A 12,833-nucleotide genomic window follows, 5' to 3' on the forward strand; every position below is an offset into this window, starting at 1 on the left:
AGGAAGTGGAGAAGGGCTCCTGGCTGAAGCCCAGACTTACCCTGTTTGCAGGACCTGTGTTTTTTTCATCATTTTTCAGGTGTGTGCAAGTAAGACCGGCGCCGCTGGATGACGCGAAGGAGGCGGGGTTAGCCCCTTTAACTTCGGCGTCGCGGCGGAATTGATCTGGGGAGCGAGGGAAGGAAGTGGAGGGCTCCTGGCTGAAGCCCAGACTTACCCTGTTTGCGGGACCTGTGTTTTTTTCATCATTTTTCAGGTGTGTGCAAGTAAGACCGGCGCCGCTGGATGACGCGAAGGAGGCGGGGTTAGCCCCTTTAACTTCGGCGTCGCGGCGGAATTGATCTGGGGAGCGAGGGAAGGAAGTGGAGAAGGGCTCCTGGCTGAAGCCCAGACTTACCCTGTTTGCGGGACCTGTGTTTTTTGTCATCATTTTTCAGGTGTGTGCAAGTAAGACCGGCGCCGCTGAATGACGCGAAGGAGGCGGGGTTAGCCCCTTTAACTTCGGCGTCGCGGCGGAATTGATCTGGGGAGCGAGGGAAGGAAGTAGAGAAGGGCTCCTGGCTGAAGCCCAGACTTACCCTGTTTGTGGGACCTGTGTTTTTTTCATCATTTTTCAGGTGTGTGCAAGTAAGACCGGCGCCACTGGATGACGCGAAGGAGGCGGGGTTAGCCCTTTTAACTTCGGCGTCGCGGCGGAATTGATCTGGGGAGCGAGGGAAGGAAGTGGAGAAGGGCTCCTGGCTGAAGCCCAGACTTACCCTGTTTGCGGGACCTGTGGTTTTTTTCATCATTTTTCAGGTGTGTGCAAGTAAGACCGGCGCCGCTGAATGACGCGAAGGAGGCGGGGTTAGCCCCTTTAACTTCGGCGTCGCGGCGGAATTGATCTGGGGAGTGAGGGAAGGAAGTGGAGAAGGGCTCCTGGCTGAAGCCCAGACTTACCCTGTTTGTGGGACCTGTGTTTTTTTCATCATTTTTCAGGTGTGTGCAAGTAAGACAGGCGCCACTGGATGACGCGAAGGAGGCGGGGTTAGCCCCTTTAACTTCGGCGGTGCACCGCCTAAGCCGCGCGCGCCCCTTTGGCTTGGTCCGGCTTAGTCCGGAGAAGTCTGGAGTCTGGACAGAACCCTAACTTCCCAACTACTTTCTTAATGGGGAGGAAAAGGAAGGCAAAGGTGTTCACTTCCTCACCTGTCTCAAGTCAGCAAAGAAGAGGCCCAATGGACCATCATGTTTTACGACAGATGCAAGCGCCAGAAATGGACAGTTTGGGAGGTATATCTCAAGCCTCCCTAAGTCCAGGCGAGGGACCGACGTCTCCACCCCAGCCATCCAGCTCCCCATTAGCTGTAATGGCTGGAAATGAGGTAGGACCTGATCAAAGGGTGATAGGCCCATTATTGGCCGAAACACCCGGAGAGGTAAATGTATTGCCTATAAGAAATCCAATATTAGCCCTGCCTTTAATTTCTGAAGAGAGTAATACTGGTATAATTCCAGAAAATATTACTTTATTAGATTTATGGAGTATGATGTCTAAGCTTGATAAAAATATAACTATGATGAATAGTACTCATCTGTTATAAATGATAATAGAACTGCTTTATTAGAACAAAAGAAAAAGATAGAAGAGTGTGAAAAGAATATAAGTGGTATGAATACTAAGATGCAATTATTGTCTAATTCAGAAGGCGTTTTCATGAGGGATAGTTTATCCATGCATAGAGAAATTGAGGCTACTGAAAATTTAATGAGAATTAGAAATCTGAGAATACTTAATTTCCCTATAACACGGTTACTATCCCCCATGGAAATGTTTTAAAAATTCTTAAAGGAGATATTAAATTATGATGAGAAAGATATTCCTAGGCTATCCAAAATTTATTACTTTACAAAAAAGGCTGCATCCAACTCTTTACAGAGTAGGGATGCAACCCTGGGAGTTACAACGTTTCTGGAAGAGTCATTGGATATAATTGAAAATAGGGCAACTCTATTTGTCTCTTTTATTGCAGAATTAGACAAAGATGTTCTGTTCAAAAAGTATTTTCTAAATAGAAATATTTCCTTTTGCGGACAGAAAATCCAAATATTCCCGGACGTAGCTCGCACCACCCAGGCTCGAAGGAAATATTTCCTTTCCTTGAAGCCTAGAGTGGTGGCGCTGGGCGCTACGTTTTTCTTAAAATTTCCTTGTACTTGTCTTATTAATTATCAAGGAAAGAAGTTTGGATTCAGTGATCCGACACATTTGGAAACATTTCTAATTAATAAGAGTCAAGCAGTGAACTTGGAGACAGACGTTCCAATAAATAAAATGCTCCACTACCTCCCCTATGAGTTTATTATGAGTATTTATAAACAATGTTTTGTTTATTATTTTTATATTACTTAATTGTCTCCCCCAATTATGGTTATGCCAAATAAGGGAATATTTGTTTGTACTTGTTGTTTTATCTCTTAGGGATATTTGGTCATGAGTTATGTTTTTTTTCATGATTGTAATAAATGTGAAAAACTTAATAAACTATAACATTCCCAAAGATTACATGTGCCAATCACTAAAAAGTAATTTTTTTTTTCTTACCTTTGCTGTCTGATCTTAGTTTTCCCGTAGATAGCAGGGCTGAATTAGCCATGCTGTCATGGGATCTGTCAATCAGGTCCGGGAGGTGGAGCTTGTCAAAGCAGAGATCAGAGCTTTGCTCTCTGCGGCTGCGTGTGTGTTCCCACGCAGGAAAGTAACGGAATCTCCTCATTCCCTGTACATACCCGGATCAGTCCAGACAGTGGGTTAAGCCTCCCTTCCAGCAGGTGGAGACAGACCACATTAGGACAGACCCTATCCTATAACCATTCAGTATTCGTCTGTCTCCAGCAGGTGTAGCAGCTCCCCTTCGGTTCTCTGCCTTAGGCTAGTCAGCCTTTTCTTCTTCTTCTTTCTTAGGTTCAAGCAAGTACTTCTTGGTTTATTCCTTTAAAAAAAAAAAAAAAAGTGCTTCTTTTGTCCTTAGTGTTTTTCTTCTGTGAGGGAGACGGCTCCGTCTCCCTGCTCTTGCCGGACTCAGGGGGGCTTTGCCCCTTGTGCGCTGCATAGCCTGGGTCCGTGATCGCTTCCAGTGTGGGGACCGAGTCTCTCTGGGGCTCGTCTCCTCCCCATCTGGCTGCCGAGAGGGTTTAGATCCCGCTGCTGCGCTCAGTAAAAAAAAAGAAAAAAATTAGGTAAAACCTTAAAAGTTTAATAAGTCGCAGGTATTCCCCTACCTCTGACTTATTGCAGCAGTAGACCAGTATTTTTTTTTTTTTCTGGTCCTCGCAGGCCTTGAACCGGCAGCCAGACAGCAGGAGTCAGCAGGTTTCCCTCCTGCTCACTCCGGGCCTGCAGGCTGTCAATCAAAGCTTTTTTTCTACTTTTTTTTCTTCAGTTGCGGCTCTGCTATGCCGCGGCAGGCAGCCTGCATTTCTTGTGGGCTGCCCTCTCCGCGCCGTTGACTACTGGCCCGGCTGCGGAGCCCCGGGGGCCGGTTCGGGTGCGGGTGGTTCCTGGGGTCCCGGACCCCGCCGCCTCTCCGGATGCGGTGGATTCCCCCCCTCTAGAGGGAGATGATCCCAGAGCCCTGCATCTATTCCGTAAAGAGGAATTGGAGCCCCTCATCCCTTTCGACCTGCAGGAATTGTCCTTGGAGGGTCCCACCATGGATAATCTGATGGACTCCCTGCCCAAGGATATGAATCTGGTCCTTGGGGGGCTCTGGGCCCCGGCTACCGCTTTTCCATTTCATCCCATGCTTAAGCTCCTGATCCTATGGGAGTGGGAAGCCACTGAGGGGGCTCTCTGGGTGGGGCGTGCCATGGACAAACTCTATCCCCTCCCAGAGGAAGGTCTGGAATTGCTGAAGTATCCCGCGGTCGATTCTTATGTCTCCGCGGTCACCAAACATACTACGATTCCGGTAGAGGGATCGACTGCTCTCGAGGATGCACAGGATCGCAAGCTGGAATCTCACTTGAAGCGCATCTTCGAAGTCTTGGCTCTTGGAGTCTGGGCGACTTGCTGCAGCAGTCTCATGCTGAGAGCCGGCCTCAGCTGGGTCCAACAATTACTCTGCGCCCAGGAGCTTCCGCCAGCAGAGGCGGAGCGGGCTGAGCGTCTTGAAGCCGTAATAGCGTATGGGGCGGACACTCTCTACGATCTAGTCCGTGTTCAGGCGAAAGCGATGGCTTCAGCGGTGTCTGCCCGGAGGCTTCTCTGGCTCTGCAATTGGTCGGCTGACCAGTCTTCCAAAGCCTGGTTAGGTACGCTGCCTTTTAAAGGTAAGATGCTGTTCAGGGAGGATCGCTAGAAGATCAGTCCTGGTCGCAGTCCTTTTGTGAGGGCCAGCCTGCGCGTGCCACCCCCAAGCCTGCCACGCAATGAAGTTCAGCTGACTCATTCCTCGGTCCCTTGCCTTGGCGGTCGCCTCTCCCTGTTTCTCGAGGAATGGGTCAAAATCACGTAGGACCAGTGGGTCCTCGACATTATCAGGGACGGATAGGCTTTCGAGATTGTTCGCGATCTCCGGATCTTTTTCTCTTCTCGCCATGCGGACAGTCCAAGAAGGACGCGGTGGAACAAACTCTCGCCAAGCTCCTGGATCTGGGTGCAGTGGTCCCAGTCCCGGAGAGGGAGCTTGGCGCCGGCCAGTATTCTATTTACTTCATCGTTCCCAAAAAGCACGGGTCTTTTCGTCCAATCCTGGACCTTAAGAGGGTCAATCGGGCCTTACGAGTTCCTCACTTCCGCATGGAAATCCTGCGAGTGGTCATAGCGGCGGTTCGTCCCGGAGAGTTTCTCGCTTCGCTCGATCTCGCGGAGGCGTATTTCCATATCCCTATTCACCGTGAGTACCAGAAGTATCTTCGCTTCCACATCCTCAATCGGGACTTCCAGTTTCGGGCGCTGCCTTTCGGTCTCGTGACGGCGCCGCGCACCTTCACAAAGGTCATGGTGGTGGTCGCGGCGGTGCTGCGCCGGGAAGGGATTCTTGTTCATCCCTATCTGGACGACTGGCTCATTAGGGCAAATCAGCGGCCTCCTGTTGCCAGGCGGTGGATCGAGTGTTAGCTCTTCTCACTTCCCTCGGGTGGATAGTAAACTTCGCCAAGAGCAACCTTCAGCCCTCCCAGGAGTTAGAGTTCTTGGGGGCCCACTTCGACACCCGAGTCGGCAAGGTTTTCCTACTGTGGGCGCGCGCTCTCAAGCTAATCGAGCAGATCCAGAACCTGGTGGCCTTATCTTCTCCAATGGCCTGGGACTACCTGCAGGTCCTAGGATCCATGGCCTCCACCATAGACCTTGTCCCTTGGCCTTTTGCTCATATGCGTCCGTTACAGAAAGCTTTGCTGTCCCGCTGGCAGCCGGTGTCGGAGCAGTTCCACATAGTTCTCCCGCTCTCGGCCTCTACAGTCGGCGACTTGCAGTGGTGGCTCTCCCTGCCTCATCTCCTTCAGGGGATGCCCCTCGAAGCGCCGCAGTGGACGATAGTGACCACGGATGCCAGTCTCTCGGGCTGGGGCGCGGTGTGCCTCTCCCAGTCCACCCAGGGCACCTGGTCCCCGACTCAGTCTCGCTGGCACATCAATCGTTTGGAGACCCTGGTGTTACGCCTGGCCCTGCAGGAGTTCCTTCCCCTTCTTCGCAGCAAGGCGGTGAGAGTCCTCTCCGACAACTCCACCACGGTGGCCTACATCAATCGCCAGGGGGGCACTCGCAGCCCTCTGGTGGCTCTGGAAGCCAGCCATCTCTTCACCTGGGCGGAACGGCATCTGCAGTGCTTAGCGGCCTCCCACATTGCGGGCAAGGAGAATATTCAGGCCGACTTCCTCAGCCGGCAATCCCTCGACCCGGGGGAGTGGGAGCTTTCAGATGCGGCCATGGCTCTGATAGTGAACAGGTGGGGTCCCCCTCACCTAGACCTCATGGCGACTCTGCGCAATGCCAAGTCCAATCGGTTCTTCAGCCGCTGGAGGAAGCACGGCTCAGAGGGCTGGACGCTCTGGCCCTGCCTTGGCTAGCAGACGTTCTCCTGTACGTGTTTCCTCCGTGGCCCCTGGTGGGAAAAGTTCTCAGACGAATCGAACTCCACCGGGGACCGGTGATTCTGGTAGCTCCCGAGTGGCTGCGAAGACCGTGGTTCGCAGATCTCATCAACTTTGCGACGGACGGACCCCTGCGCCTCGGTCATCTACCCCGGCTCCTCCGACAGGGGCCTGTATTTTTCGACCAGGCCGATCGCTTCTGTCTAGCGGCCTGGCTTTTGAACGGTGATGCCTGAGGCGCAAGGGGTATAAGGAGGAGGTCATCTCCACCTTACTGCGGGCCCGCAAACAGTCCACTTCCCTGGCCTACGTGCGCATCTGGAAGGTCTTTGAGTCTGCTTGTGCGGAATTGGGTATTCCTGCCCGCTCTGCCTCTGTCTCGGTGGTTCTCTCTTTCCTTCAGAAGGGTCTCTCCAAGGGCCTTTCATTTCTTGGCATGTGCAGGTCTCTGCGCTCGGCTCTCTCCTGGGTCGGGTGGAAGGTCATTCCCTAGCGGGCCACCCGGACATCGTTCGGTTCCTCAGGGGCGTTAAACATCTCCGTCCCCCCTCTCGTGCTACTTGTACCTCGTGGAATCTAAATCTGGTCCTTCGGGCTCTCTGCACGGCTCCGTTCGAACCCCTCCGCCACGCTACGCTAAAGGACCTCACACTAAAGACTGTTTTCCTGGTCTCTATCTCCTCTGCTCGGCGGATCTCCGAGATTTATACATTGTCCTGTCGGGAGCCCTTCCTGCGTTTTTCCGATTCAGGGGTCTCCCTTAAGACGGTGCCCTCCTTCTTGCCAAAGGTTGTTACCACATTCCATGTTAATCAGTCGGTAGAACTCCCAGCGTTTTCTCCAGAGGAGATTCCGGGATCCACGGGCGGGTGATCTCCGTCGGCTAGATGTCAAACGGGTTCTGCTCCGCTATCTTCAGGTTACCAATGCCTGTCGTGTTTCAGACCATCTTTTTGTCCTCTGGAGTGGTCCTAACCGAGGTAAGCAAGCTTCTAAGACCACCAGCCGAGGTAAGCAAGCTTCTAAGACCACTATTGCAAGGTCTCCCGGCTTTTACCATAAAACCCCTCCAGTTGCTCCAAAACGCAGCGGCGAGAATTTTGACGAATACCAATCGGAGAGCACATTTCTCCCATTCTAAAAGATCTTCACTGGCTCCCAGTAAACTTCAGGATTCTCCATAAATCACTCACAATTATCCACAAAAATATTCACCATCAGACCCCTCTTGATCTGCTACACCCTCTCAAATTGCACTTGACGGCCAGACCCTTAAGGGATGCCTACAAGGGATTCCTTACATGTTCCTCCAGTCAAAATTGTACACCATTCAAACATCAGAGACAGGACGTTCTCTATCACAGGTCCCTCCATCTGGAACGCCATGCCTCTGGACCTCAGGCAGGAAACTTGTCTACTAACTTTTAAAAAGAAACTAAAGACATGGCTGTTCTGCCGAGCCTTCCCTGCCTCTAGCCCAACAGCCTGACTTAGAATTGTTCCATCACTTATGTAAATAAACAAATGCTAAATCACGCATACAAGTTATCATGAGGTTGGCTCCTTGCCTCCCTCCCATACTCTATGGAATATACTACTTTATCTTCGTTCTCCCTCTCTTTTTTTCCTACTCCCAGTTAAGGTATCCTTGTTATAATGTAACTTTATGCTCCTTTTAAATTGTCTCATTGAGTGGTTGGTTTATAGTTACTGCTTAGTTCGATGTAAACCGAGTTGATTTGATTTGTATCAAGAAAGTTGGTATATAAAAGCCTTTAATAAATAAATAAATAAATAAATGATTGCCCGGTGGCTGAAGGAGGCGATTTCTTTGGCCTATCTCTGTCAAGGTCGCCCTGTTCCTGAGGGCCTGAAGGCTCATTCTCTACGCTCTCAGGCTACTTCTTGGGCGGAGAGTCAATCTGTTTCTCCGCAGGAAATTTGTAGGGCCGCCACTTGGACCTCCTTGCATACCTTTGCTCGACACTACCGTCTGGATGTCCATGCTCCGATGTTCGGTTCCTTTGGCCGGCAAGTGCTTCGAGCGGGACTGCTCGGTCCCACCCGGTTTAGGGAAGCTTTAGTACATCCCACTGTGTGGACTGATCCGGGTATGTACAGGGAAAGGAAAATTAGTTCTTACCTGTTAATTTTCGTTCCTGTAGTACCACGGATCAGTCCAGACGCCCTTCCCTACCTGTCGTTTTCTATGTCCTCTCGAAGCTTGTTCTTGCAGGTTTACAGGTTCTGATCCGCATCTTTTTGTGCAAGAATACTGAGCAATTACACCGGAAGCCTTGGTCCTTATTTTTCATACCAAGTATATGCAAGAGCATATATGTATGCCATGTTTGTCTTCTTGTTCCATGGTTGCTCCTTTGAGCTTTATGGTTACTTGCTTGACCCTAGTGGGGTTTTTGTTATTTTTTCTGCTTTGACAATCGTTATACTGAAGGGTTATAGGATAGGGTCTGTCCTAATGTGGGACGTCCTTTCAGTTTTGGTCTGTCTCCACCTGCTGGAAGGGAGGCTTAACCCACTGTCTGGACTGATCCGTGGTACTACAGGAACGAAAATTAACAGGTAAGAACTAATTTTCCTATCTGTTCTTTCCGCGTGCGGGATCGCAAGCGGAGCTGTTCTTCTCCTCAGCGTTAATTTATTTATTTATTTATTTAAGTTTTTTTATATACCAACATTCAAGACAGAAGTCCCATCATGCTGGTTCACAAGGAACAGGGGTGCACAATATAATAAACTTTACAATTTGAACAATAGTGCAGAAAAGCAGTTACATGTAACAGGGAAACAATAACTTGGATTAAGAAGGAAAAAGAAGATCAGATAATTATATATGTAAATGATAACATTGTAAGAGGTGGTTATTAATGCTATAACTAGCGAAGCATGATGATTGAAGGGAGTTAAATGATATTGGAGTTAGGAAAGGCTTGCGTGAACAACCACGTCTTGAGTCTTTTCTTGAAGGTTGAGATGCTAGGTTCCATTCTAAGATCCGGGGGAATGGAGTTCCATAAAGTTGGACCGGCTGTGGAGAAGGCCCGATCTCTTAGCGTGATGTGTCTGGTGGTTTTGGTTGAAGGTACTTGAAGTGATCCCTTGTAAGCATCTCTTGTCGGTCTTGTAGAGTGGTGTAGTCGGAGGGGGATATGGAGATCGATTGGGGCTAATTGGTGGATATTTTTGAATATGGTGAGAATGGCCTTGTAGATTATTCTGAAGTGGATGGGCAGCCAGTGGAGGCCCATCAGGATAGGGGTTATGTGTTCTCTTCTCCTGGTGTTCGTGAGTATACGAGCGGAGGCATTTTGGACCATTTGCAGTGGCTTGGTGTGTGAAGAGGGGAGACCAAGCATGATGGTATTACAATAGTCCAGCTTTGCAAAAATGATTGATTGTAGAATTGTTCTAAAGTCATGTGTGTGGAACAGAGGTCTTATTCTTTTCAGCACTTGGAGCTTATAAAAGCAGTCTCTGGTGGTTTTGTTGATGTTAGCTTTCAGGTTTAGGTGATTGTCAATTAGAACTCCTAGGTCTCTCACTTGTGTAGTATTTGGTAAGGTAGGATGAGTGTGTGTGAGGGAACTGTTTTCTGGTGTGATGAGTAGAAGTTCTGTTTTTGATGAATTTAGAATCAGGTTGAGACTTGTGAGAAGCTGTTTGATATTTTGGAGGCAGGTTTCCCAGTGAGCCAGTGTTTTTGCGAGCGACTCCTTGATGGGGATCAGGACCTGAATATCGTCAGCGTAGAGGAAGTATTTGAGATTGAGGTCAGTGAGAAGTTTACATAAGGGTAATAGATAAATGTTAAACAAGGTAGGAGACAGGGAAGAGCCCTGAGGGACTCCTACTGACACAGGGTGAAGAGAGGATTCTTTATTATGAATCTTCACCTTGTATCCTCTGTTGCTGAGGAAGGTTCTGAACCATGACAGGGCAGTGCCTGAAATACCTATGGCTGTTAGTTGGTTGATGAGAAGGGAGTGATTTACCGTGTCAAATGCAGACGACAGGTCGAGTAGGATCAGAAGGAAGGCTTGTCCTTTGTCTAAGCCTAGGATGATGTGGTCAGTCATAGAGATGAGGAGGGCTTCCGTGCTTAAGGTTTTACGGAAACCGTATTGTGATGGGAATAGTAGGTTGTTGTCTTCAAGGTAGTTAGAGAGTCGAGAGTTTACCAATTTTTCCATTATCTTGGCTATGAAGGGGAGGTTAGCTATCGGTCTGAAGTTGTTCGGATCAATAGGGTCAAGATTTGGTTTTTTGAGAAGGGGTTTAAGTGAGGCTAGTTTAAGGTTGTCAGGGTAGAATCCTTGTGTGAGGGAGCAATTTATGATATCTGCCAGTGTTTTGGAGATAGAGTCTGGAATTGAGAGAAGTAGTTTAGTTGGGATGTGATCTGAAGGGTGAGAGGAAGGTTTCATTTTCCTTAGAATTCCTTGGATTTCAATGGATGAAGCTGCGTCAAGTTCTTCTAACCGAGTGTAGTTGATTGAGGGTTGGGGAGTGGTTGGTGGATCAATGGGGTTAGTGGGGAACTGAGCTAGAAGTTTGTTGATTTTGTTGCTGAAGAATAGAGCTAATTCTTCCGCTTTCGATTGAGCTTGGTCATGTGCAATCTCTGGTTGGTTTAATTGTGTGAGGTTGGCTACATAGCTGAAGAGGGCTTTAGCATCGAATACGAGGTCGTGTATCTTCGAGGCGTAGTAGTCCCTCTTGGATCTTAAGGTGCTTGATTTGTATTGGTGCAGTGATGATTTGTAGATTGAAAGGGTGTTGGTTCCTGGGTTTTTGCGCCATTTAGCCTCATTTTGTCTTAGTTGGAGTTTGAGCTTTCTTAGTTCTGAGGAGAACCAGGGCTGTCTTTTGGAAGAATTCTGGTGTGGTTTTTTTGTAATTGTAGGGCATAACTTGTTAGCTATAGTTTCGGTGATGGTATTCCATGATCGAAGTGCTGAGTTCGGATCTGTAAGGTCCAGTTGGTGTAATTGTGGTGATAGGTGATTGTTGAGGTCTTCTGGGGAGCAAGTTTTCCTGTAAGTGAAGGAGGACGAAGGAATGCAAGCCGGGCTAGTATCTTTTATAGAGAATGAAGTTGTTATGAGGTAGTGATCTAGGTAGTGAGGTAGTTAATCATTAAATATGTCAAAATCGGGGTTTAAACCCTGTAATTGCGGCAAGGTAATGTCAGTCACAGATGGCCACAACCGATGTTACCGATGCCTAGGACCAGATCACAATCGGGAAGATTGTGAATTTTGCTCCAGGATGTCACCAAGGGCACTAAAGCAAAGGGCCTACAGACTTCAGGAACTTTTTGCCTCATCGGAGCCATCGGAGGCTCATTCGTCACTTGGCCCTGTGAGATTATTGGCTCCCTCAAAAAAGAGGGTATCATCGTGGGGTCCTAAGTCCTCCAATCTTGGAGATAAGCCAACAAAGGCCATCGGATTCTTAGAAATCCATAGTGCCAAACTCGCCAGCGCAGGACACATTGGTGCCAGAAATCTCAGCGCCGGAAACTTCTGCGCCTAAGACGCCCTCTGCGCATAAAAAAGTGTCGGCACATAACACTTCGGCGCCGGAAGAGGTATCAGCGCACAACACTTCTATGCGTATGGCGTCAAAGACATTTGTGCGCACGATGCCGGAAGACCCTGTGTGCACGGCGCAGAAGATTTCTGCGCACAGGACGCCGAAGACATCGGCGCGCAGGACGCTAAAGCTGTCCGCGCCCACAACCAAAGGAAACCATACACGCAGGGCGCCGTAAACATCTGCGCGCATGGCGCCGACACCACCTGTGCGCCCTGCGCCATCCATATCTATGCGCACGGCGCCAGAGACATCGGCGCCGATCACTCTTGTGCGCGCGGAAACAGGAAAATATGCGCACATGTCTAGATCCGCGCATAAATCCAATTCCGCGCATAAGACACATGAGCACCTATCTCATGTCTTACCAAATGAGTTGAAACGAAGATGTAGACCCTCTCACAGGTCTCCTTCAGCCTCTCTATCAATGACCTCACCTCGTCAAGAGATAATTCGACAGTTTACAATTAAACGTAGGAAACGATCACCGTCTTCACGGAGAAGTCATACAGATTCATCGTCACACTATTATCATAAGTACACACGACACCACAAAAAGTTGTCAAAGAGAAGTGCAACATGGGAAGTAAGCCCTTTGACTTCTAAATCATCTCATATGCCAACTTCAAATACCTTCTCTCACACAAAGGAATTACAAGTTGCTTCCTCTACCGCTTCTACAGCTTCAGAGGATTCGAGGGACATCATATGCGACAAAAAACAGAAAGACCATAAAGTATACACTACCTTACCTCAGACCACACCAATGCACCCTAAAGCATGTGAGTCACAAGCACCAGATGATCGTACAATAATGCCCCCTCGTACAAAAGAGGCATTTTATCAATTATCCCAATCCTTAGCAGGTTTTTATGAAACTCTGCAGTCATCATTCAAAATTACTAATATTGCTGCTGACAGTTCTCCGGAACATAAGATGCAGACTAATAGAGAACAGTCGGTGGAGCCTCCGACATCTCCCATAGCAAACCGACCAGCTTCACCAAATTATAAACAGGATACATCATATGATTCTCCTTCACCGCAGACATCCCCATCATCATCTACGGGATTCCCATCGGATCCGCAGGAACAACCTCAGGAGCCATATTCCCCTCTGGAAGGCCTTACATACCCAAAAT

General features: G+C 48.9%; 1 protein-coding gene across 6 annotated transcripts in view; it reads left to right on the forward strand.

Annotated features, from left to right (window-relative positions):
- LOC115075846 (carcinoembryonic antigen-related cell adhesion molecule 3-like) overlaps nucleotides 1-12,833 on the forward strand; it is a 570,763-nt gene that overhangs the window by 66,707 nt on the left and 491,223 nt on the right. For 2 of the 6 annotated variants that reach the window (XM_029576698.1, XM_029576697.1), the window contains exon 1: nucleotides 225-1,364. The exons of the other annotated variants lie outside the window; for them this stretch is intronic. In XM_029576698.1, the coding sequence (XP_029432558.1) occupies nucleotides 1,149-1,364 (216 nt within the window). In that variant the 5' untranslated portion in view covers nucleotides 225-1,148. Of the gene's footprint in view, nucleotides 1-224; nucleotides 1,365-12,833 lie in introns of those variants that run through there. 6 annotated transcript variants of the gene reach the window in all.

This window comes from Rhinatrema bivittatum, chromosome 14 (genome assembly GCF_901001135.1).
Source record: "Rhinatrema bivittatum chromosome 14, aRhiBiv1.1, whole genome shotgun sequence".
Classification (NCBI taxonomy): Eukaryota; Metazoa; Chordata; class Amphibia; order Gymnophiona; family Rhinatrematidae; genus Rhinatrema; species Rhinatrema bivittatum.